At 46.3% G+C, this 27,498-nt stretch overlaps 1 protein-coding gene and 1 long non-coding RNA gene across 2 annotated transcripts in view; one reads left to right on the forward strand and one right to left on the reverse strand.

Annotated features, from left to right (window-relative positions):
- Positions 1-3,719: 3,719 nt before the first annotated feature.
- Positions 3,720-8,801, forward strand: LOC135258965 (uncharacterized). Its single transcript, XR_010331160.1, has 2 exons — positions 3,720-4,281; positions 8,174-8,801. It is a non-coding gene; the product is annotated as an uncharacterized LOC135258965 (long non-coding RNA).
- A 6,747-nt stretch (positions 8,802-15,548) lies between these two features.
- The window catches only part of LOC135258529 (ceramide kinase-like), a 34,431-nt gene continuing 22,481 nt past the window's right edge, over positions 15,549-27,498 (reverse strand). The window contains exons 13-14 of the mRNA XM_064341998.1: positions 24,710-24,991; positions 15,549-20,777 (exon numbers count right to left, since the gene is read on the reverse strand). Coding sequence (XP_064198068.1) covers positions 20,690-20,777; positions 24,710-24,991 — 370 coding nt within the window. The 3' untranslated portion in view covers positions 15,549-20,689. The remainder of the gene's footprint in view (positions 20,778-24,709; positions 24,992-27,498) is intronic.

Below are 27,498 nucleotides of genomic sequence, written 5' to 3' on the forward strand. Positions count from 1 at the left end.
TCTTCAGACAAAATGGTAAAAAAAAATAAAAAAAATACACGATTCTAGCCTGCCCAGACTCATGCTTTTGCACTTGTGTTTAGGTGAATCAGTCCTACTGATGATTTTTGTGATTGATTAGACTTGACTCCTTTGTGTTTCCGCGGTGTATTCTGGTAACCGACTGCTTGTTTGGCAGGAGGGGCTTCTACAGGGACTTTCATTTCCCAAGTTGGAAGGGACCATTTTCCCCTCAGAAAAACACCTGTGGAGTTCAAGGGGATGCTAGAGACAAGATTGTTGATATGGAGCTACTGCAGGAGGTCTGCGCTGGAAAACTGTAAAAGGATCATTAGATCACACATCAGCTGGATAGACCTCTGTGGAAACAGATGAAAGCGGGCCCGGGGGTCAAGGGTTCAACAGGTGGGTGGGGGGCAGAGACAGCTAGTTCCCCCCCTGATGTGTGGAAGACAGAGGAGGTGTAAATATTGTGCGGTGCTGCAGCGTTTCGTCAGAATAAGTCCCTTGTGTTTTCACTAAACTGCCAAATACAGGCAGCTGGTTATGGGAACGCAACCAGTTACCATTTCATGTCAACATTACACAGTTACTCTCTAAGTTTCTAAGTTTAAATATGGTGCCTTTCTCTGTACTGTTTATAAGAGTTTCTACAATTAAATAGACAAACGTATCTTCATGAGTGGAACTGGAAACAGTAAATATGGCATAATAAGTTCACTACATAACACTAACATAACATTAATAACAATTCTAGAATTCAGTTTACTATTTATGTTGCTTTGGGGCAATGTCTAAATATAGACTCTGGGCAACTATCTTTTTTTTTGTTGTGCACCTAAGCTTGTACCTAGCATAATTCATAAGTCAAAGTGCCTGGTGACTACACAACTTATCAAGATCTCCTGAACCTAGGGGTGGCAGTACAGTGCAATGACATGGGAAATTGACCGGTAATTTGGAGGTCACAGACTCAATTACCTGGTGGGGCACCTCCAAGTACCCGTGAGCAAGGTACTTAACCTAATTTGCTTATGTAAATATCCGGCTGTATAAATACAGCGCATACAAAATTAAGGTGTGTAAGTCCTTCTGAATAACTCTGAAGCAGCTGCTAAATGGCCAAATGTAAATGTAAACTCATCTGTGTCCAGGAGTTAAAAACTCGACCAGCCTTCCAGCTTGTCCGAAATACTAATGCAGATTCAATCTCTTGTGCTAGTGTTTGTGTGTGTGTGTTAGAGCAAGAGAGAGTGAGTGTGGGAGAGAGGGAGAGAGACCTTTGATTCCCCTTTATGATAGCACTTAAAGGAGACAAACAATTTCTTATTACTCAGCTTTCACAAATAAACTCTAAGAGCAAAAACCAATAGAAGCACAACAAAAATCATAAAAAACACAACGAAAACCCACTCACATAAAAATAAAAAACAATCCCCCGAGAGAGAGAGCGAGAGAGAGAAAGAAAGTCTGACTGATACACAGCTTGTGTACCTCTAAACCATTAGCAACCACAAAGCAACCACAAAGATTCAAGTGGTGTTGACAGGCACTTAATTAAGCCAGGTATTCATTGCAGGGAATAACTTTCAGAGGTCTCATTTCAAAGCGATTTATGATTATTTGCAAATGCAACAGGGTTCATGTCCAGCCATTAGATTAAATCATTTTCGTCTCGCATTAAAATGCTCACAATTCCGTGACTCTCCTTTCTTTTTTTTATTATTATCTGCAAGCATAATCAAAATCAATCTAATGTTTAATCACAACAAACAGGACCAACCACGCCTCCAGCGCCTGCTGTTGGCATTTCACTTTGCCGGTGATTAAACCAGACCGGGTTTTGTTCAATTTCACCTTTTTTTTTTATTTATTTAGCTCAGAGAAGACAGCCCTGTAGCACGGCGGCGGGTGAGATTGCTCCCAGCGCTCAGTTTGCATGAAAAGCCCAGCTGGGCCAGGAAAGGGGAGCCGAAATGGATTCTGTGATTGTGGGCAGATACAATGGATTCATCTGTAATCCCCGAGCGTGAGAAACGACCCACAAGAGAGCCTTGTGTAACACTCCCCTTGTCCCAAAAAAAAAAAACAAACAGGAAACCCGGCAACTTATTCCCCACCGGGCAGGGACAAATGGACCTCATTACCACGGTAACCGCAAGAGGCTGGGTCACAAGTGCACGGGTACAACTTACGCTGGTGTAAATCTCAGTGGAGGTGTCAGAGGATGATGGGGTCTCCTGACGGATGCTTATGTGAGGAAGGCACTGATTTGTTTCTGTGTATTTAGGTTTTTTTTTTTGTGTGCTTGGCGTGACAGAGGGAAACGCTCGCGTCCCAGGCTGGGTGTGATTTTAATCGGTATAGAAAGCGAGAAAGGGAGTGGGCTTTCCATTGCTGAAGGAGCAGGGTCTGTGTCCTTCATCCAGTCTCTCTGAAGACCTGGCAGCCACACCGAGCTCGAGCAGCTGCTCTCGAACAGGAAGGGGAAGCGCGGTGGTTCTGATTGCCTCCTCTGTGGGCCGCCAGTGAGGGAGCGGGGGTACTGATAGCGGTTTTTTATTACACGTGTGGGTTCTGAAATATGAGATCAGTTTCATGCCAACACAATGGAGATCAACAACACCCCCCCCCCTTCCCTGAAAACGCACCTTTAACTGTTCATTTCCAAGTGCAGTTGAACATAAAACAAAAGGACCCACATTTTCTATGTTAGGTATATTGATGTGAATGCATACAGTACATATCATAATTTTCACACAGATTACTCACACATACATAAACACATACAATTCTCCTGAAGGGGAGAAGACATACTCTACACACATTGACTGACAGTAAACACACACACACACCCACACACACAGTCATCCGAGAGAAGAACAGACAAAACACTCACAGTTTTGTAGCTGATGTCACATGTCCAGGTCTATCACAATGAACCTGTCTGTTGATGGTGGGGCAGATAGTCACCTACCCACTACCAAACCCCCCTGCCATCCACCCGCCACCCCCCATGTGCGGAAGACGAGGTCGCTAATAATGTGAGTTGCTGTAGCATTTCCCTTCAGAGTAAGTCTTTTGTACTTTTAAAATAACTGCTGAACAGAGACAGGTAAGTGGCTACGGAGGTGATGGAGCAGTAAATGAAATGAGTGTTTTTGAATTTTAATAGAAAATGGAAGGACTAGGAGCATGCACTGGCTTTCAAGTGATTAACAGTTTGATGAAATAGCACTGGGACAGTGACACAGATTTTGTTGTTTTGGTTCTGTACTCCAGCTTGTTGGATTAAAAAAAAAAAAAAAGCTGGGTGATCCCTGTAGGAATTACAGCCCTTCTTATACACATTCCTGGCTGATCAGCTGTTTCTTGGCCACCTGTGTTGTATCATTAGTTCATGCACAATAAAGCTAACAAAATGTCTAGAGTTGATTATAGGTGTGGAATTCGCATTTGGAAGCTGTTGCTGTTGCTGTTGTTCTTGTCTCTCAACATGAGGACCAAGTAAACTAATGACAGTAAAACAGGCCATCGTGGAAAGTGTGATGATATTATACTTGTGCTGTGACATGATACTTATGTGCTGGTAAAATATTTTACATTTTTCCTGTTGTCCAAGAAAAAGAAAAAAAAAAAAAAAAAAAACACAAGGCTAAAGGTACTGTGAAAACAGCCAATCATTTTAACTATGTTATTTGCATAAACCCGCCCTTGGTCAGTCTCTTTTAAGAACGAGGTAACGCATGCCTTTTCCTGATTTAGCATCTAGGACCGCAGTGCATTATAAAATTACGAACGAGAGAGATTTCAAAGACTAGCGAAATTTGCCAATTTAAATGTCCTGTGTCAGAGCATTTTAATCATTACCATCTAAAAAAATATCATCCAGAATATGAAGAGCTTGGACATAATTTGTCAATGTGCCGTAGCCTACAGCTGTCTAGCTAAATTGCTAGGTAGCGAACCTATTAGATATAAAAAGTTTAGCAATCTGAGAATTCCTACAGAATCTCTGGTAGGCTACCTGAACATGCATCTGGGCTTTTCCCGTGGCTTTGAAATCGAGATTCTATTCTGGGTTGAACATAAGGTGTTGGCCAATACAGTTCAGAGATGTAGGCCTACCTGTTGATTTATATAGGCCATTTTTGTTTGTTTGCCTTTCCGGTGTGGGAAGGAGAAGCGCGTGTGCCATTTACGGTCTGTTAGCTAATGAACACACGGAGTTTGTGAAAACAACGTGAACGGCCACCGAAAACGACCTGTTCATCTCGATGGGTAAGAAAATATACATTTATATATTTTTTATATTTAAAAAATGTGTTGAAATATTTGTCCGGTAAACCTTGTGGAATAATATATAATTGGGTATAAAAATGTCCACTCGATTAGTTTCAGTTCCTGATTCTCAATGCAGGAATGCTCTCACCATTATGTGAATTTCAAGGGTTGTTATGACTACTTATGATTCTTGCGATGTTGCCATTGAAGCGGCTAATGAAAACCAAGGTCGAGTCATTGAACGTTCTTGAGTGGCAAGGAATTGTGAGACTGGAGATTGTGAAACTTTTGCCTCGTAAATAATTCTACAACAGGCAGTATAGAATATTTGTGACGCAGTATTTCTGAGAAATTTCTGTCTTTGCAAAACGTGTGATTTGAGCGAATAATGAAGAGGCTACATGGCTCAAGATTAGGACAAAGCGTGGGGTTGTTTTGATTGAATGTCCACAGCTCCAGGTGTCATCTGGTGTGTAAATGTCACACTCTGAAGGAAAAAGAAATAACAGGAGGAAGGGAAATAGCCGGGGAGCGCCCAAAGGTGCCGTTTAATCAAACATATGCCGGCGTTAATGGCCGCTGGCTCTCATCGCGGGAGGCTGCGGCGCTCAGATTGCTTGGTGGTTTGCGGCTCTCGGAGGTAGAGGCGAGAGAAACGTTATCTCTGAGTTTGCACAAGCCATGCCCTGACCCCCCTCCGCTGATGTGTGCGGACCCGGGGACGCGTTTGTGGTTCCTGCGGGGAAACGCGAGAGCCCCACAGAAGGCGCTCAGCGTCTCTGAACGCATCAGGTTCATTAACATGCGCACAGGGCCTCGTTGCTTTGCGTATGAAGAGGTGCCATTTAAACCATGATCACGATCGTGTGCGAGACCATTTGTATTCTTTGGCACGCTTTGGTGTTTTAATGCAGAGCCAGATTTTGGCGCACTTTAAGAGGCCATTGCGTTTAAAAAAAAAAAAAAAAAAAAGGTAACTTATTGGGAAACATCAATGCAAGACTGTGTGGCAGCAAAATATTGAAACAACACAGGCCAGAAAATAATTATAGGATATTATTGGCTGCTGTTTGGATATGGATTATGATTGGATGGGGAGATTGAGTTGTAGAAATAACTGACTTCTGATTGACAGGTTGACCAAAAAAAGCTACATTAGAGTAGATGTGTTCTTTAATTAGTTACTAAACTAATGAGTCAGTTGTAATGAGCTAATTAACTGTGATAACTCGTTTTTCATTGAGTGAAATATATGAGGAGGCAGAGGGCATGTGTGTCTGACAGAGACCAATACCAGGGGATTTTTTATTAAATGGGTTTAATTCCTTATTCTGATAGAAAAACAGTGTCCTGTTGTGCTTTCAGCATTATGATCTATTATTAGTGCTCAAGCTGGTCCTTTTTATAAAATAGCTAAAGAACAGCAACGTAAGCTTGTTTTTTATTACGGCACTTTTTATGATGATAAAAACACATACACAGACCCATAATTCATGATGACCTTGCCAGTGTCCTCTTAATTGTGCATACAAAAAACCGTCATTTTTATAACTGTAGATTTTACTTAAAATTTCCCTGGGTTTCATAGTAAACAACTAGCTGCCTTCCTTTTTCTGCCAAGTCCCATCATGCTGCATCCTGAGGCATCAGGTTTACATTACAGGAACCGTACCGAGTCAAACCCGGTGCCAGACAAAAGAGTGGAATTGCGACACGCTGCTATCTGTGGATTTTGGGAAGGGGCGGAGGAGATGAGCTTTTGATTATCTATGGGGTGAGGGGGCAGAGAAGATGGATTTTTGATGGGGATCGGGGTGCGGGGAGGTGGACGAGATGGTCTGTCCGTTCGGCCTTGAAGGCGACTCAACCCGTCGGGGTTCGACATGATCAATGTGGCCATTACGCCCCCCTCCCCCTCCCCACCCCCCCCCCCCCCGGGCCCGACCGAGCCGATGCGTCGGCTCAAATTTATTGAATGAATTAGGGGGAAATGGACTATAAAGGCAGCAAGATGGTTAAGCAGCCCATGTAAATTCACCGGGTGAAATATGCCACGTGCGCGTGTCCATTAGTCAGGCCCCCGAGCGCGTAGACATCGGAGCGCAGGGGTGAAATATGGGCACAAACAAGGCTGTGCTTCCCAGCAGCAGCTAAACATAGACCCAAACAAGGGCCGCTCTCAGCCCAGTGCCACGCGGCCTTCAACAGACCGTCCAGTTTTCCCTCTATTCAACCAGGTAGGGCAACCGAGAGCTCCCATTGTCCTTCTCAGCGGTAGCCTGGTTGAGTACAGAAAGCAAGGGACAGCGCAGCCAGTCGTCTCATTTTGGAGAGGGCTGGGCTGTGCTGTTCTCCCTCTTTATCGTGACGTGCAGAGCATGGACATTCGAGGGACTGGCAGGCTCCAGCCATGCTGCAGCGCTCGCAGATGGCTTCAGTCATAGTCGCACACCTTTAAAGCAGCTCCACACAATGCCCGTCCACGGCCAACTGGCCACAGCGCCTCTGGCCGGTTTGTGACTTGGCTTTTCCGAGCAGGACGCCTTGTTGCCAACAGTCGGCTAAAGGTTTGGAGAGCTTTATGCTCTCCAGTTGGTTGCAGTTCCCATGTCCGGCATTATCAACGGTAAAATGTTTTCTTCTGTCAATTTTTCAATCCCAGTTTCATTTTAGTTGCCAGACATGCTTTTTATTTACAGGAAACTTACTGGTACATTTTCATTTTGCCCTGTTTTTAAAGAAATGGCGGCCCTATTTTCTTCCAATTTGGGATACTCAATTTTATTTGTAAACAGAGGTCATCGCTACAATCCTCACTATCAAGAGCAAATCCCGCTCTACTCTGAAATGTGATATCTGTTCACCCGTAGTTCAGCAGTTTAGCTCACACTGACACTGAGTTAGAGGAGGACTCTTCACGTGTAGCTTTTAGAGGCACACTGTTGGTGCCGGACAGACCAGAGGCAATCATTTGGGGCGTGATGAGTCGTGGGCGTTCCGCCAACAGAAATCCCTCCCTCCCCGGGCAATGCTACAGCCAATTATCCGCCACCCTGAGGGGGCTGCTGGCCAATCAGGACCGGAACAGTTCAGTTTCGATAACAGACCACAGGGCCCATCCACACACTATGACAGGATGACCCACCCAGCAGCAAGGGAACAGATATTTCCCTGATTGATTTTTAAGGAAGCTGCTCTGATACAGGACCGTGATCAAAGATGTTGACATATGAAGTGATTCCACATTTTTAGGGATATTTGTTTAGGGAATTCCCATCCTGAATATTTATGACTTGTAGATTGTTTATTTTATCGCCGAAATAGGATTTCTGTAGCTCACTATACTTGCCTCTGAATGAGGTCTGTTTGTGGCTGCTGACCGCCTCATTCTGTTAAGGCCCTGGTCTAGTGTATGGATGGACCTCACATATTGAATCCAGACTAAAATGTAAGAGACTGGAACAAAAAGAAAAATGTTTTATAGGTCTTTTCCTTTTCAATTTTAGCCATTTTTTCCCCTATTGTTCTCTGTCATTTCCTGCTTCGGCTTAAAAATCCTGTTTTCATTTTGCATTTATTTTCCTGCCTTGTCTCAATTGAGATTTTACACCTCCCCCCCCATCCCCTGCCATTTTCATTTTCCCCAATTTACATTGCTTATTTATTCTTCGAATAAATCACCCTCCATTTTCTGAGTATCCAGGAGAAATGAAGACAAAGTAACAAAAACACAACCGTGTGTTACTGTTATCCAGAGGGGGGCGCTGTAGGACAGAGTCAGCATCTGGCCAGGTGAGGGCAGGCAGAATACCCTGCACAGATGATTTAACAGAGGGATGGATAGAGGGCAGCCCGCAGTTGTGGACTCTCTCTCTCTCTCTCTCTCCAGGCCCCATCCCCGCTAACTCTCCAGGAGAGAGCGAATAGCGGTAAGCGGAATAGCGGATGGCGGCGGTCTCTCGGCGCGGACTCCTGAAAGGCGCTGTTTGTTCTACGCGCGATAAAATGTCTCCCCGCGGCACGTCGCTTTAGCCCATAAGATAACGCCAATATTTATTTCCTCCTCTCCTCTGCGGTCCCGCCTGCACCTGACATTTTCGTCGGGCCGGCTGTACCCAGCGATGAAAACGCGGGGATAAAACCCAGAGACAACGCGGGCAGCGGAAGATGAAGGCTGACTGCGTTTTTAAACAGATACCGCTGCGCGTCAGTCTTACTTCACTTTGTGTTAAAAGAAGTACACTGACGGAAGATAAGAGCTAAACGTGTGTGTGTGTAAAGATGAGGCCGAAATGTTTCTAAAGATATCGCGCTTCCATCTGTGAAAACTCCATCTTTTATCCCCAATGGTTGCATGAAACAATGCTGAACGATGATCTTTAAAGAATGCTGTCATTTGTTTTATCGGCACACCTGTGCTTTTAACTTGCATCACTAAGAGAGAAGTTCATTTCCATTTAAAATATAGTGTGCTGAAACGAACACTGCGAAGGCAGTGCTTTTGGTGTGTGACATTGTGATTGTTTTGAGTCTCCGGTGTGCCAGCCTGTGTGTGCGATCAGTCTTGCTCGACAAACTGTGTTCTCTGATGTAGCACCGATTGCATCTGGCTGGTGTGTACATTTGAAACCAATTTCTGTGTGTCACTGCATGGCAAACATTTTACATGGAGGTGGAGCAGGAATGATTTATTTAGCCAATTAAAGTGAAGGATGATTCGACGGCCCGACTGAAAGAGCCAGATTGAGAATCTCTGCCCGAACAGCAGCGCTAACGGGCCTAATTTTATGCGACAAATGCCTTGGGATCTCAAACAACTGCGGCGAGTCAAGACCCCATCCAGGCCTCCATCTCGGTAACGGGGCACCGGAATGACTTGTGCCAGGGTGAAGGCGCCCGCGATCCAACAACATCATCTCCAGGAGCGGCCAAGTTTCCACCCCCCCCCCCCCCCAGAGGTCTCCCGTCCCGAGTGCCAGCTAAGCCCAGTCTCACTCATCTTCTGCCCTTTGGCAGGGCAAGGAAACGCGGTGCGGATTCTGCCAGCTGCGGGAGCTGCCGCTTGGTCTGACACACGTGATGTATGTCTCACATTTGCATTCACCTTACCCATCGTGCACTTCAGCCAGTCTCAAACGTGGGCTATCGTGATGTTCGTTCAAACATGTCGAAAACAAGTCGGGGGTGGGGGGGAGCGACAATCCCCCCCCCCCTTTCACAAGTGTTTGCCCACCACTCAGCCAACACCGCTCATTAAAGCACTCTGGAGCCAGGAACAGATGGGCTGTGCGTACTCAGGTAATCAAATAATTACAGCAATTATGTAACACAGAGCTGAAGTGGAGCCGGAGTTGCGAGCTCCGGCTCCTCCAGGAACCCGGACCGCCGGCTTTGGCTCGGCCGACTCGCTCGCTTCCTGTTTGACGCCGCCGTGCGCGTGTGCCCGCGTGCCGCCGCCGTCGCGTTCCCTGTTCGTCCGCCTCGGGGCGAGAGCCGTCGGCTGTCTGCCCGCTCCGCCGTCGTCCCCGACCGCGCCGCCCCGCCTCCAACCTCCGCCCCGGCAAATAAAATATAATAAATAAATAAATTAAACAAACCAAACGCATACCCAGAACTCGTTTACAATTGTTAGAGCTGCTTTCCAGATGCACGATTTTCAAATAAACCTTGTTTTCAGTCAATTAAACCCTCCGCGAAATGATTCTCATTTCGGTAGCCCACGAGTCAGCAAATGAGAGAGTGTTAATTGCGTCATTTAGAGGAGAACGGCACAGCGTGACCGGAACGCCAATCGGCTGCCACCGGGTCCCTTGGAGTGCGGAGACAAAAAAAAAAAAAAAAAGCGACATTACAAAGTGTAATTACTTTCAGCGTCATTAGGTGTGCAATAATACAAGCGTTTAGAGGGAAACAATAGTCGTGGCGCTTTCTTTCTCAACCTGCTCTGGACACAGTAAAGCCCTGTTTGAGCGCCCAGGTTAACTCTACCTGATATAAGTTCACGCAGCTCCTCAGCCAAAACCTCGCCCTCCCGTAAATGTCAGACGAGCGTTTCCTTAAAAAGCGGCTGCATCAGGTGCGGGCAGCTCACTTCCTCTGCAGTACTTCGCCCGGGCGGTTCGATTCAGCGAGGCGAGAGAGAGAGAGAGACTCCAAACGAATATCGCCCTTCAGAAGCCCCGTAAGCCAGTCGTAAGCGGCCCCTGAATGCGACATGAAAAGGGTTAAGGGACCGTGGCGAAAAGGCGAGGGCCTTTTTCGGTCTCCGGTATACAATGATTTGAAAGACCTTGATTGAACCATCTGTCTCACTGTCCTGCCGCATTACGGCCATCTGGGTGCGATCAGACGTTGACATGGGCGATGGCGGAATCATGGGGGAGAGGGAAACAATGAGGATAGCCGCTAAGTGCTCCTCGATGCGGCTATAGATTAGATACGGTGCCATCTGCGCGGTGACAGCAGGGCCCTGTCCAGTGGGTTGGAGCAAAGCAAGAGATGAGGTGGAGGAGGAGGAGGAGGAGGAGGAGGAGGAGGCTGGGAGATGGAGTTGACAAGGGCAGTCTGCCAGTCCCGCACCAGCAGTCTCAGAGACAGAGAAGATGACTTTTTTTGAGGTGGTGGCGGGGGGCGGGGGGGGGGGGGGGGGACAGGCAGTGGGGCTAAGCGGTCCTGTTTTATCTCTCAAACTCCTCTTCATTTATTCTCAGTCTTGATTTGCCTCACACTGACCACGCTCTCTGCAGATACCGAAATTATGCATGCCCGTCGCTAATGGGCAATCATCATTGCCGTGGTCCCAGTTGGTGTGACTCAAATCTTCTGGCGGCTCGGAGGTTGGCAGTGGGGTTCTTAGTGTGCTTGAGTCCTGCAGATTTCTCAAGGTCTCTGAGTAATGAACTAGCATGCGCACAAGCAACTGCATTTAATTTAGCTCAGTACGTGAGCCAGTTACATAATGGATGGTTTGGAAGCCCTGAGAACCAGAAGCGTCCCAGGCTGGCAGACCCTACACTCATACATTTACTGTATCTCAGTGCATCAAAGGAAGTCACATGGCAATGTATTTCCTCCTCCTTTCCAACTGGCATAGCTTATGTTTTCACACATTCTACATTAATATAGTATAGGAACTTACAAACTTCTGGCTACGAGTCAAGTTCCTTCATCACAATGTGTGTGAGACTTCCACCTGTGATAATTATTCTCTGTTACAGATCAACAGGATAGTTGCACCAGGAAAGGGCTGCTACTCAGTGTTGCATGCATCAGTACAACACACACAGGTGGTCCCGATACTGTATAATACCTGTCTTGTGTTGTGCAGCAACACAAATGAACAATACTCCGACAATTTGTTGAGAATTTCAGTAAGATGTGCATGATCATGATCAGTCACAGTCAAAATGACAGGACATACATTCACAAAAAAGAACCTGAAGCAGGGGAATGTTATGCTGTGTTTTGTAACTTTAAATCAATTCACTATTTTCCAGAACATAATTTTTTCCAACGTTACCTCGGGAAAACAGTTTGTCACAAAATGGTGGCGTGTCAGGAAATAAAAGAGGAACATGAACATTAACATTTCATTGATCGCTGTCATCATCGGGTTGTAATTCCGTGCTCATAGACAAATGTCATAATCCCGCGACAGTTTTTTTTTCTCCCAGGACTTTCATGTCAACGTAATAGTATATGACAGCCAAAAGAAATGTTCCTTGACAAGGCCTTTGTCTTCACCTTTTTTGAGACACAAGGGAACCTCAGTTTCAGCCTACAACGGCAGCTAAAGTGGTGTTACGGCAGCAGTGAGTGAGTACGCATCTCTCTCCCAGGGTACCTTGTGTTTACCCCGTTTACTTCCTGTAGAGACGAGGAGCAGGTGTGAGCTCTTAGCGGCAGATGATATGTTTCTATCGATCCCCTCCGAGGACTTGTGTAGCCGTAGTGGGATGAGGAACCCGTAGTGGTCTGTTGCTATGGTGCAGCTGTCAGTGCACACGCAAGGAAAGAGTGGAAGGATGATTTCCCTCTGTGACATCATGCCTCCTGGAGGTGCAGATCACTGCCCAACCTCCCCCAACCTCCCTTTGGCCAGACTTCCAGAATCAGGTGGGTTTGTGGCAGAAGCTGACTTTCCACAGGGCTGTGATAATTGGCTACGGTGAGAATGGAAAATTTACCCAGAGGATGATGGAGATTGACAAAGAAGGCAACGTATATTTTCAGTACTTCCGCTATAGTTCAATACCATGATCTTCTGTATGCTATGCAATAAAATATGGTGTAAGTTAAGAACAACTTCAGATGTACAGCATGATACTGAAATAATATTGCATTCTTCCACCCTGCTACTTTGTAAAGAAGCTTCTTGCAGTACCATAATTACAGTGTTAAGGTCAAGTTTTCGTTTTCACAGAGAAAAAAAGAAATTCTTTAACTCTAGCAGTTGAGTATTTGCACTCCAGGGCATTTGTTGTAAATTGCTTTGGGTTTGAGAAAAGCGCTATATGAAGAAAAGGCAGCATTATCATTATTGACTGTGTGCTCTTTGCTGCTTGGATAAGTGACATCTGTGGTCCTCGGCCTTGAGTTTTGCGACCGCACTGAATCAGAAGGAACCTAATTTCCTGTTCCATTGGCTCAAGACACCCGTCGCTCGGCGTACCCATACTCCGGCTGATTCCACGCATCCCAACGCAGCGCCATCGCTTGCCTGTCAGAAAGAGCGGGAAGTGAGAGGTATTCTGGGACCGCCTGGAACCAGCTGAAGCAGGATGACATCGTCAGTGCCAGACACAGGTGTAATTATACACTGAATTTATGGCGTCTCAGATCAACCATTTGAAAGCTGGAAGCAGGTGTTTGTTAGTTTTTTTAAATTTTGTTTTGTTTTTTAAAAACGTCTTTTATTTTTTATTTTGCTAATGTCCCCGGAGACTGGGGTGAAAATGAGACGGTGGCCCTCGGCAAGATCCTACCTGTGAGGCCCCGAATAAATCAATAAACAAACGGCGGAGTGTGCGCGAGAGGGAGGAAATGGAATTTACTCCACAGACGGGGAGATTGGAAAATTACCAGGCTTCATTGTCATGCCGGTCCAGATAGCAGCGTAATGTATGGCCCGTATCAAAACAGTGAGCGAAAACGGTGGCCGAGACGTAGGGAAAATATCTCTCCATTGTGCCAGGGAGGGAGGAAAAAAAGGGGGCTGGGTAGAATTTATTTTTCTCCTGCAGTCATTTTTATGTAATAAACCCATTAAACTGTGTGGCATCTCATTCCTCTGTTTTCCAGCCACGTAGATTCGTCAACAGAATGGGTTCTCCGTGTGCATTCCGTATTATTGCAGGTCCTTAAAGATAACAAGATAACATATATTGGCTCTACGTAGTGTTTTTATATTTACGCCCCTGTAAGGATCGCACGCAGCAGACGGGCTGTTCTCCGCTCGCTCGGGAATGCCCCGCGCTATATTACCTCTCCGTGCACTCAGCCCTCTGCAGTCTGCCACGCCACACAGCATTTACACAAAATAATGGTTCTGCGGGTGAGGCCACAATACATCAAGGTAGCAGCTTGGAACGCCAGCGCGCAAACACAAACACCAACTGCTGCTAAGAGAACCAGGGCACACTGCTGTTTTTTTCACCGTCCACCACGCAGACTGACAACTAATTTAGCTAATTATGCTATATGTATTACCAAAACACTAAGTCTCATTCCAATGGATGTTAGCGACATTGGTGTGGTCCATAGGCTACGTTACTCCCGCTCAGCTTCAGGGCAATGCTGGCTCTCCTTAATCCACCGACCACTCCCTGAGGTGGGGAGGGAAGATAAATTGATTCAACGCAGACAATAATTGTTTGAATCGGGTGATTAAAGTGCCTGATTCGCTTCAAGGACCTGACATTGCAGTCCCCCGAGAAGTAGAGTTGAGGAGTCTGGAGGCATGACTGGTCTTTAGGACCAGGATTTTCTCTGCAGGCAAGAGGAATTCAGGACAGTACATTAGCCAACTTGTTTTATCGAGAGTTCCCGAGGTTATCGGACCCAGAACACCTCTCCCTTGCCTGGAAATTTTTTTTAAAGTCTGAATCCCACAGGAGAGATGGCGACAGAGCCAATTGCAGCTCAAAGGCCTGGAAGGTTCTGAACCCTTTCAGGCAAAATTTGCCCTGATTGACAGACTTGGTGGTTTTGATGGAGAGCAGTTTGTGAAACTCCTAACTCCATTTCCCAGGGGCTGATGTCACGGGCCTCTGACTGAACCCCCCATCAAACTTTATCGGGTTAGATGCTCATTTCATTCAAGTCTCCCCTTTTCTCCAAGGTCTTCCACTGTTCTCTTACCTGTCCCGGGCACTTTCTCCAGTCACCTTGTCAGTCACCTCAAAGTTAATCAAGTCCAACCATCTCCACTTTGGCCTGAGGGCTTTTCCAGACACAAAAAAACCAAATTGCTGTCAAACAGCCACATTTCATATAAAGGCCAATAGAGATGAACAGGACTGTGCCTCTCCTGCAATACTCTCTGGTTGTGTATCTCCGCATAACAAAACAGATATAGGGGTTTTCCCAGGTTTCTCAACTGTTGGAATCGAAAAAGGTTCTTTTGCAATTGAAATGTCACATACCATTTCACTGGCCAAATGGTTTTTGGTTTCATTGCCGGGAACTACATATCGATTCCATTGCCATTCCTTATTCAACTTGGATTCTGTGTTCAGCAAGGAGTCAGAACAGTATTGTCAGATGGGAGGAATGTGATTTAGCATAGTATTGCGTGTGTGTGTGTGTTTTTGCATGTATACAGCTTCTACTGTAGTTGCTATCACATATTTTATGGCCAGATCAACTATGACGTCTCCCCTCTGTCATAGTACTGTTTCACATGACTTTGCTGGGCCGACAGAGTGCAGCTCATCCGATTTTGGACGTGCGAACAAGATTCGCCGCGTGTGGGAAGAAGAGAGGGCCGGCGACGCTACGGGGCGAAGCCCGCCGGGGCGATTTAGGGGGCGGAGGCTAACCCGCCACCCCGCCGTCTCGTTCCAGACCTTTTATCGGCGGCCAGAGGGCTGGTAAACGAGCGGAACCAGGAGCCCAACCGAGCGCCATCGCTCGGCCTGTAATAAACGCTCCCTCCTTTAATGACCCGACTCGCCCCTGCTGCTCGGACCTGCCGCCAGGGCCCGTCTCTGGGACGTGGGGGGGGCACCGAGCCAGACAGAGGTGGAAGAAAACAGTCAACAAGCTTTTGTTATTTTCAAATGACCTTTATTATTCACTTCCAAAGAATCATACCATTCCCCACAAAGTATAAACCAAAGGCTACACTTTCAATGTCTTGAAACCCGCAAGATCGAGAAGTTCTATTTCATTTTAGTTCCTGTTTTAAAACTTGCATCACATCATGAATTTTCAGTTTTCAGTCATCTCTAAACCCATTTATTGAAATAATACTCTCCAATGAAGATTGATGTTCCTGTCACTGCTGATTTGAGGCAGCACAGTGGTATTGGTCTGTTAGCAAACACAGCTGCTGCTACTGGAAAAAAAGAAACTTTTCAGGTGACTCAACTATTGCATTTTTGCAGCAATGTACTGTCAGCAAGCACCAATCCCCTGAGCCCATGACAGACCCTGCAATAACATACAACAGGTCCTCTGGGCATTGGACTCCATAAAATCAGCAGATGCTTATGTTATCAGAGTGGAGATTAGCACTACATCTCCCTCTAGCATTCAGTGTGAAGGAGTTAAAATGGAAAAAAACCCCACCATATCCTGAATATTTCAAATGAGCTTCTAATGGGCCTGGACAGAAATCAAATATCCAACTGCGACGCCATGGTTCAAGAGTTTAGGTCTGCCATCCAAAGAGGGGTTGTCAGGACGGCTGATGTATAGCTGCAATTTTGCAGAGCAACAGGATCTTGGCCGCAGAGAGGAGCAGCTGTCGGATGGCTGCCTGGTGTACCATTCAGAACAATCGCACAAGCCGGCAAGGCTCCTGACCGACCGCACCACCCCTGCCCGTTTCTAAATGGGGGTGTCGCAATTCCCTCAGCCTATTTTACACCGTGTCCTTGCCCTCCCCTGTGCCCCCCCCCCTCCCCCAATCTCACTTTTGGAGCTAGTTTCTGCTGCCATCACCTCACTCTCACTACACTGATGGTGAGTGATTCAAGTCCCCCCCCCACACCCTTCGCTACAGTGTTTTGAGATCCAAGGTGCTATATAAATGCAATCAGTTTTGTTATTGCTAACCCATCCCCTCAGCCTCTCTGTGTGCCACTCGTCCATCCAGCGACCTTGTCGTGGTGTGACATCTGGAGGCTCGGTCATGGTTTGCCTTCACACTGCAAGACTGCAATCTTCAACTAATGCGAATGGACAAGATTTCCGAGAATGAGAGACCTAGGCTTCAAATTCTGCCACACTGAGAATGCAATGGAAAATTAATATAAGACTATCTGAGGGCAAAAACACATTGGGTACATGCCACCCCATATACAATCTCTACAATCTGCTGATTTCCCACCTGCTTAAAAATAATAAAAAAATTAAGAAATTGAAAGGAGAGGCAGGAACACTTCATCGCACACTGTAGTCCCCAAAAACTGATGGGAACACGAACAGGGAACAACACAGGCTAGGAACGCCAAAATACAGCATTTAGTCTGAGAATACTCTACATGCAACACTCCTCTACACCCAAGATGAGGCAAACTAATGTGCTGAGAAACTGAATCTACAGTTACAACACTGTTGAGTTACTGTAGTTAAAGAGTTTACTGGGTTTGTAGAGATCAGACCAAAATACAACATAAAAGCAAACAAAAATATTCACACAGTCAATGCACACCTAAAAACCTACTAAATGTTCACATACAGACTACTCAAGGCTCATGCTCAAAGCCAACTAAATTCTCATAAACTACTCGGTTGCTCACACACACAGAGCATTCTAGGCTCATACCCAGTTAACTAAGCAGTCATACACTCAGCCTACTGAAGGCTCCAACTCAAACCCAAATCGACACTTGTACACAAGACATACTCAGTATCCAAGGCTACTTAGCCAAGGTCCTGGATGGCCAGTCCAGTAGGCTTCCCAGATCCCTGTAGACCATTAACACCTCACAACCCGGAATAAACCTTCAATAAGTTAAAGACCTTCAACCCATTGGCAGGGATGAAGACACAGACCAACCTGACCTGTCCAGAGCATACTACAGCAAATATATTGATTATTCACAATACTGGATATCAATTACAAATAAGGTGAGGTGCCTTATATAAACTTGAAAAATAAAACTGATGATTATGAGGCAGTACATTTGTAAAATATCCAAAGAAGCACAAGAATGGCAGATATGATTATGCCTTTCTGTATGGAAAACTTACACAGATTAACCTGCTGGAGTTTCAGCTTCCAAAGCTGAACCCCCAAGGCAGTATTCGCACATGATTAAATGGTTATAATTTAATATCTGATCTACAGCTTGACATCATTTTAAAACGTCTGTGAAAAAACAAACTCAGAAGTACACATTAACTCCCCTGGAAAGTAGTCATTTGGAAGGACCATGCACATAGCAAGCACGTGGTGTTTACAAGACTATTTACAGTTGTAAATGTTTGGCGTGTCCAGTTAAACTGTTTCCAAAGTTTTCTTCTCAAAAAAACAAACAAGAAAAAAAAAACCATTTTGTTTGAAGCTGAGATGCGTATGAAGATCGGTTTTCTTTAAAAAACTGTCGATGTGATAAACAAATGTGAGTTTATGCACATCAGACTTTACTGTTGGATTTGTGCATTGCTGCCTCTGGTGAAGCCCCTCTTCAAAAGAACTGGAGTGCTGGAAAGGCAATAATACTCCATCACTTACAAGGTTTACGATTCGGGAATGGGACTGGCTACAGTTTTCTCCACAGCACTTCAGCACAGTTCATCTCCACAGTGAAATGCTACAATATTTTCTATTGTCGTTAAAGCCAAAAGAAAAAAAACATAATTAGATCACACATCTATTTCTAAACACTTTTTTTGCCATAGCAGCAGTAAGCTACATCCTTAAAAGAGTAACAGGTATTCTCTGCACAGGAAAAAAAAAAAATCAAAACCGGTGAATTCATGAATTGACATTTTCATGATTTCGTTGAACCAGTGTCTACATGGGACAAACACACTGACGGAATAGATCCAGTCAGAGGCCAGCTCTGCTGGAGGTCTATGTCTCAGGGGTCGAAGGAGATCTATACCTTAACAGTTTAAAAGTGCCAAGGTGCAAGGCCCTGCTACTGCCGCACCACATCACCAATATCTGGGGCTGCTCCTGAGAATGAAAATTAGATGGACACCTCCGTCCAGTTAAAAAATTAATCTCTTCTGCCAAATGCGGCATAAGGATTTATCATCTAAAATGAATCGCAACCGGTTCAGATAGGAAGGTAGGCAGCATGCAGGAATCTTGGCCTTTTACTCTACATTTTGGTCAATACATATCCTTGGTCTTGTTTCCATTTCCCATAGTCAGAGGACTAAGGAGTTTAAAGAGCCAATTGGTTATATGTTTGAGGATCATGGTGGATCTGCAGTTATGTTCTCATTTTCAGGACCAACCCAAGGTATACTTTACACACTGAACCCCCACTCCCTCCCTGCCCCTCCAAATCACTCCAAAACCAGTGCTGACTTCCTTCAGTCATGGCAAGGCTACAGGAAGATACAGACCCTACAAATACTTTCTGTAAAAGGATAATACCAGATAACATTCTAAGACAAGCAGTGCAACACTAAAAAAAATAACTTCATAATTGCTGATTACCTTTGCTGAGTTCTTTTTTTTTTTTTTTTTTTAAGAACCTTGCAAACTGGTGCTACAGTTGAAGTTACATTGATATCTAGCAGATTCACTATTCAGACCCCATCTGTTAAACTAGTGATCTTTTCAGTGCAGGCAACAGAAATTTATCAACACAACACTGCTCGAGCTACAAACTGCTACCACGCCAGTTAAAACAGTGGCTCCCCTGTGAACTGCTTGCTGGGTGTCGGTTTTGTAAAAGCATTAACCATACACAGGCGTGACATGTCTTTGCATCACATGTCACTGTGATGACAGAGACTAAAATATGTGTCCGGTACACTGGATTGGGAGACAAAAAAAGCCTTAAAACCTGTGTATAATGAATGGAGATTAAATGTACACTCGGTCATTTAAATAAGATGTGCATTCAACATGGTAATATGAGATAACAGTATGCAGAATTATTGCTTTTCTGGTAGTTTTGGACCATTTCCCCCAAGCACATCATTGGCTCTGAATAATTTGTAGCAAGTTCGTAGCATGAATAATTCACTTTTTCTATGGGATGTGGCAAGGCAGCGGTGTTTAAATAAATGGTTTAAAATAAGCTGATAAATGCTTGTTTTCTGAACTGAAAAAGCGAACGTACACAACCAAGATTACATTAACTTACTTGATAATGTTACAGTCAGACAAATAAATGGGCCGTTTTACCCAAGGGGGAACGGGAAGCCCAGAGGAGAATACAGAGTGGCCTTGCCTTGGACACCTGTGTCCAGGAACCCTGACTCCTCTGTCTCAGCCACGGGTCCTTAGAAAAAGGAACCCGAAACTCGGTCTGCGGGGTTAAGTGAAAAAGGCAACGGCTAAACGCGCGCCGCCAACAGAGAGTTCACAGAGCTCCCTCTGCCAAACGACTCCCACCTCCTTCAGCGTACCAGACACACGGCACCCCTACACCCAAACAACCAATCACAGCCACCGACACAACCGGGGGAGTTCACAGAGCTCCCTCTGCTAAACGACTCCCACCTCCTTCAGCGTACCGGACACACGGCACCCCTACACCCAAACAACCAATCACAGCCACCGAAACAACCGGGGGAGTTCACAGAGCTCCCTCTGCTAAACGACTCCCACCTCCTTCAGCGCACCAGACACACGGCACCCCTACACCCAAACAACCAATCACAGCCACCGAAACAACCGGGGGAGTTCACAGAGCTCCCTCTGCTAAACGACTCCCACCTCCCTCAGCGTACCAGACACACGGCACCCCTACACCCAAACAACCAATCACAGCCACCGAAACAACCGGGGGAGTTCACAGAGCTCCCTCTGCTAAACGACTCCCACCTCCTTCAGTGTACCAGACACACGGCACCCCTACACCCAAACAACCAATCACAGCCACCGTAACAACTGGGGGGGGGGGGGGGGGCGGGGACAATGCAGGTGTGTCACGTGGAGGAATGTAACAGCACGACAGCAGTGCAGCTACCGCCAGTGTGACCTCTCTGTGTGACCTCTGAGCCCTGTCCAATCCCGCAGGGCTCTCCTTCTGACGTGGCCCTGGGGGGGCTATATTACGGAGGGGGTGCAGAAGTCCTCGAACAGGGGCTGGTCCTCGATCCCTCTCGCGAAAAGGCGAATCAGCTGGCGGTGCACCCTGGAAAAAGGAAGCAGAGCAGCAGTCTGGTTTAGCGTGGCAAAATTGATATCGCGAAACAATACAACATAATGATGTTCTAGCTGAAATCATTAGGTAATCTGTTCTACATCCACATCTTTCGCTGACTTACTGTAGATGTAATGACATAACTATAAATGCTGCAGCAGCCTTTTTCAAAGAACAGCAGCCTCTTGAAACAAAATGATATTCAAAAGGAATGAATACTGTAACAAAAATGCAACTTATATTGAGCTATTACTATCATCCATTGATCCAATGCCAATCCACCACAGTGGAGACCTGATAGTGACAGGTAAAAGCACAGCCAGGCTCAAACCTGCAGTACCTATGTTACAGTGCCCTGCGGTATAGACAGTACTCATAGTGAGAGCCTTTCCACACATAGGCACTCATGAATGCACCCATTACTGTTGTATTATTATGGTGCCAGTTGACTGTCCTGGGCAGCTTACAGAGTATTACCACTGTTAAATTCCCACAGCCTGATACCATCAGAAAATGGGCAATCATTTATGCAAGCACATCATAAGTACTTTAGTCTAATATTTAAACTTAAAATCTTAATTATATTATTTTTTGTCTGGTAAGACAAAAAGATTGCCAATGAGGTCAGATTGACTCAGTGGGGTAAGAAAAATTCACTTGTCAAGCAAAAAGTAAATTTAAACAAGCTAATTTACTTGTGTGGGGAAAAAAATAATTTAAGTCTCATTACAAGAATAAAACACTTGTTAAGATGGTGAGGGGTGTCCAGCCTTATCTGAAAAGAGCTGGTGTGGGCGCAGGTTCTTGTTCATTCATATAATTAACTAATCATCATCTTCAATCAACTTGCTAAGTAGAATGAGTTGCTGTGGCTAAAATAAAAGCCTGCACCCACACAGGCCCTTTTCTTACAAGATTGGACACGCCTGATTTCATAGATTCATCAAGGATTTATTAAAATGTAAGAAAGTGTATCATATTGTGAGTCCCAAGTTAACACCACTCTTCCTGGTAAGAGCGCGCACGCTATGCAGCGAACTACAACACGCGTGGCCTTAACGTGTTCGATCCGCCGTCGACGGCGTGGAATCTGCCGCAGAGGACTCCGATGATTCGCTGAGATCCCCCCCTCACCCCCCCCTCGCATCCACTGCTCCCGCCACCCCCCCCCACTCCCGGGGTCACACCGAAAGAGCGAGCGCTGCCTGTCCGCACCCCTCTTGACCACCACCACGTCCTCATCGGTTATCCGAACAACCAGGTTCATTTGCTGACTCACTTCGAGAACAATTACCGGAGAGGAAAAATGCAATGAGCGAATGGATTTCAATTTAATTAAAAGGGAGTGCGCTTTTAACGGAGGGAAGGCTATTAAATTAAGGACATTACACAGCCATGCATCACTGACAAAGTACAATTCGCTGATTGGTTACAGCGGTGCATTAAACGAGTGATGAATTCGGGAGGCGAGCAGTCGCGCTACCGGGAGATTCCTGGGCCGATACCGGGGCTAAGCCTCTCCTGATTGCCGCGGTTCTGCCTCCAGATAAGACCGTAATGATTCTCGTGGCCGCTCGGAGCGGGGGAAAATAAGTAGCCGCGAACCGCGCGAGAAGGGACTACGAGCCAATCGGCTCAGCGTGCGAAAGGACCGGGATCGACGAGGGAGGGATCCGGATTCGTGCACGGACCCGATTGCTGGGCATGGCGAGAGGGTGTGTCCATCCGTGCCGTGGCACGTCCTGCCTGTGCTCCCCCCCCCCCGCCCGACACCACACAGCCCTCATACACTCATTCATCACCTGGACGAGGCCACACCCGTTCCCCTGCTGGGGTGATGTATATTAAAACAAAATGGAGCTTACCACGCAGCCCATTTTGCAACTTAAATTTCAACCTTTTGAAATGGGAGAATGCTGCGTCCCTTTTTTTTAAGACTAGAACATATTGCATGGGGTATATTGTCCTGAAGGGACCGTTTCCTGCGTACATTTTTAAACGGCTGTATCACAAACACAATCAGGATTTTTTGCTATGCTTTATGTTGGATTTGGTACATGTACAGTACCTGCACATAGATTGACAATGAATTCAATATTTTGCAGCAATTTATCTTATAATACTATCAACATAAAACAAAAATGCAGAAATCATCAGTATTTGTGTTAAGCAAGTAATTTTCACACCAACTTATATGTACTAGTTCATACCTATATAATTGAGCAGTCTAATGGTCACATAGTGTCATTACCACACGTGGTTTTGAATAGATTTTTAAACACAAAAATGGCTCCAAGAAACAACAACAGATGAAAGGGCACAGATAAAAGTTTCAGGACTACTGAAGTCATTCTATAAGCAGTGTTTTCATAACTTGCGCTGGTCCTGTAGGGATTAAGGCTTTGTCAGAGCATGATGGCTTTGTTGGCTTCTTGGTGGTCATATACCGTGAGTAATATTGCGCTTGTCTATTTTGTTTTGTACTAGTACCATTCTCTGAAATTCATCCAATACAAGAACATCAGCCAAATAGAAACAGCATCCAAAATATGGCAGAGTTCCATTAGCTTGACTGCATTTGTTGAAAATAGCCATCGCTGCCTGGATCCTATCCATTCTGTGAGGGCAGTGCAAGCACAGGACCTTGGGTTGGGATCAATGATAATGGGCAATGGACTGCATTTTTACAGCACCTTCATCGTCTGAAAATGGCTTGAGAGTGAAGGGGGAAGCTCCACTTAACAGACAGCGTTGTGTAACACCTACACCGGTGTGCAGTCGTCAACACCTGCTTCCATTCGAGTCCTGAGGCCATGGCTGAATGATGCTAACCACCTACGAGCTGTTAATCTCCTGTATTTATTTTCCATCATGTGCCGTTGCTTTTAAGCCAAGTGGAGATTAACGTGTTTTTCCACATGAGATGTTGGTTTAATTATTCATTAACGCTGAACTCCCATTTCTGTTCATGCGGTGTTCCCTACAACACCAAGTGGAGATTAAAACATTCCTAGCAAGAGACGTTTGTTTATTTGGTTGTTCATTAACTTTTTCTTTTTTCATCACAGTGGAACCTGACCCTGAAAAAATGCTGAACTACTTTTAACTAGTGTCGCCCACTAGAGCAGGTTTATAACCTGCCTGAATTAATTTGAACTTTGAATATGAATTAAATTGGATCTCTTGGATCGCATTAGCCGCTGAAGATTACTTTCACTTTTGTATTTGCACACGGGACATTTTGACGTCGCTTTCCGCTAATAAGCCCAATTTAAGACTCGAAAGCAGCCTTATCTGCAGCTGTGCCCCACGGAGGACTTCTCACCTGGAACAATTACAGGGACTGGCAACGCGGAACACTCCGCAAATTAGCCCCGCCATCCCAGGTGCGCTCCCCTCCGACGGCGGAAAGGAACGATGTCATCGTGATTAGAAAACAAATCGCAGCTTAAAGCACCGGAGACCGTTAGAAGTGGCAGAAATTACGGGGATTAGACGCCGTACAAGCCGCAGTGCGCCAGCGCGCTCGCGCCAGGCCCGGTGTGGCAGAACGTGCCGTCGCCACGCTAATGCATTTTAAGAGCCTCTCTGTCAGATACCATCCATTAAGAGTTTGTATACTAAAATGACTCACACTCACTCACACACACACACCTACTCACTCACTCACTCTCACACACATACACACACTCACTCACTCACACACACACTCACTCACTCACTCACACAGATGTACACCGCCATGCACTGCCACTCCCAGACGGCAGCTGAAAGTGACAGACAGGCCCAGAGGTTCCAGCAGTTGGCATGACTGTGGCAGCAGTGCTTATTTACAGTGCCGAAAAAGCTGTGAAGAAACTCAGCCACTCACTCGTACTTGCATACAGGCGAATGGAAGGCTAAGAGCTTTAGCGTGGCCTTACCCCACTTCGATGGTGGCATGGGGCAGAATCTCTCCGTCGCAGTTCCAGCTGCTGTTGACGGGGGTGCAGCCGCAAGCGGGGTGGTCTCTGCAGATCTGCCGGAACAGCCTCTTCCCGCCCCTTGCCCCGCCCCCTGCCCCGCCACCTCTCAGGTCCAGCTCCAGGTCGCTCTCGCACTGCGTGGGGGAGAAGCGGAACTTGCGCACTCGATGCACCTCCACGAAGGCCAGGTCAAACTGCAGGAAAAGAGGAGGAGGAGGAGGAGGAGGAGGAGGTCCAGTTTAGGATGATGCCAATCACAAAGCTAGGCCCAGCACACCGGCGACACACCCCCACAGTTTACTTTAACATCAGATGTGTTTTCTGTCTTCAGGTGGAGTAAACCCTGCAATTTACTCACAAACACACTTGCCTTTATTAATCCAGCTTCTCTGCATTCATGCAGGTTATTTTCTTAAAGTGTTGTGGCAAAGCGCACATTTATTTACCGGCCTCTTGACCCTACAGTGCCGGCAGCTGCAGTCATTACTGGCTGCTGAAAGCCTGCCTCGTGTACCCGCCCGTTCCCGGCTGTTTGCAAACGGCGTTCTCTGCCAGCGGCCCCTGATGAAACAGCGGACCGGCGTTTTCAGCGGGACGCGGATAGTATTGAGACCCGAGCTGACCCGAGCTGAACCCCGCATTACGCAAGTGCCGTCCCAGCCAAATGGCGGCACGGAGCGATTATTCCTCCTCCGCTCTCTTTTCTTCTGCCTCCCACTCTTTCCACTGGCATTTCCCCCTCCGTCTGTCTCTCTCTCTCTCTCTCTCTCTCTCTCCCTTTCCCTCTATCGCAGGCAACACACCATCCTCTACACTTCGGTGCCCAGAACCTTCTACACTGGCCTCAGGACAGTCAGGAATACCAAGCAAGGACTACTCCCGTTCCCTGTATTCCGGAGGTAGACCCTTAATGTCTCCTTTGCATTTGTCAGTGAGCTCTTGACTCTCAATTTGGATGACGACAGAACCGTGCTCGGTATTACAATAAAGCTTGTGAATGTGACATGGGTCTTGCCGGGCCATTTTCCCCTGTCTGTCAGCCCGTTAGTCCGTTAGGCAGCCAGCCAACCAATCAGCGTTACTCTGAACCGTGCCATTTACATTCGGGTCGTCACACGGTGCCACACAATGGACATTTTCCCGGTGGGAATCCAAAAAGTGTAACATCCGCTAAAAAGGCAATCGCGCTGACCTCCCGGGAAATGGCGGGACACAGCAGCAGAGCAGCGAATTAAGACGCTGAACAGAAATAGGTGGGGAAACTAGGTCAACGATTTTAAGAGCGATGGGACAAACTCGCATCCCGTAATATATGGAGTTCAGATGGTGCGCTGATCTTTTGCCCAGGGGAACGACACATCTGGAACCTTCCGCAGGTGACACTGCAGTCCGGCCCGTTATCTTTACGAGACGTCCAGAAGCCATTAAAAATGCTCGCCGTCTGTTTTAACGGCCTACGCATGTGAGGTATTATCACACCTGGATACGCAAGAGGGAGAGAGCGGACGCTCGGTGCCAGGAAGACCCCCGAAACGCTAAGCCGAGGGCCCCGGAGGGGACGGCTAATGGAGCCTGATGAGTCAATTTAAAAGGGTAATTGGAGCCAATGGGAAATCAAAGGAACGTGTCTGCCAGGATTTGGCATGTACATTCCTGAAGACTCATCTAAAGCCTTTTGTGAAAACTGAAAGCCGTTCTCAGTCAATTTTAGTCACGTGTACTGTAAGGCACCGCATACTGGGGATGGAGGGGTACCGCGGTAATCTCTGTTCTGGGATATAAACACGGCAGGACACAATGGCATACTCAACTGCAGTCGCGCACTCACTTCAATTAAGTGATTAGTTTGTCAAAGAATATAACATTTGAATGGATGACAGGGAAGAGGAGTTGGAGGCTGGTGCTTAGCTGGACGAAGTTAGCGGCAGGCTAATTGCTTTTGCTTTTGTATGATATTAAGAAAGAAGAGAGACAGGCTCTCAACTGAAGTCACTGTCTTTGTATTTTCTGTGGCAAGAGACAGACTGTACTTAAATATATCTGTTGATGTAGCACAGGGGGAAGAGTCAGCGAAAATAGCTTGACATCTTTCAGTAGTCTCAGCATTCAGAGTGGCCATACTAGGACTTATCTGATGGTAAACACAGAGAGGGCGATGGTAACCAGTGACCTTTGCTGGCTGGGACATTTGGACAGTGAGTCACTAAATCAGGATACGCTTGCTGGCATTTCTGAGGTGATTATAGTCCGGGACTGTGGGATTGACCATACCTGGTCACCTTTGACATTGTGGACAATGGGGTTGACCATACCTGATCATCTCTGTCATTGTGGACAATGGGGTTGACCATACCTGATCATCTCTGTCATTGTGGACAATGGGATTAACCGTAAATTGTCATCTTTGACAATGTGGACAGTGGTTGTGATTACACTCGTGTGGACAGTGGGACACAGGGAGTGACCGTCTTCTTCGATACACATGGATAACCGGAGTGATCATGCATGGTGGTCTTTGCAGACGTGGCCAGTGAGGAGTGACCGTGCCAGGTCATCTTTAATAGTATGGATAACTGGAGTGATCGTGCACGGTGGTCTTTGCAGACGTGGCCAGTGAGGAGTGACCGTACGAGGTCATCTTTAATAGTATGGATAACTGGAGTGATCGTGCACGGCTGGTCTTGACTAGGATCAGTAGGATAACCGAGTATCGTGCACGGTGGTCTTGCACGGCAGTGAGATGACCG

Source organism: Anguilla rostrata, chromosome 7 (assembly GCF_018555375.3).
Source record: "Anguilla rostrata isolate EN2019 chromosome 7, ASM1855537v3, whole genome shotgun sequence".
Classification (NCBI taxonomy): Eukaryota; Metazoa; Chordata; class Actinopteri; order Anguilliformes; family Anguillidae; genus Anguilla; species Anguilla rostrata.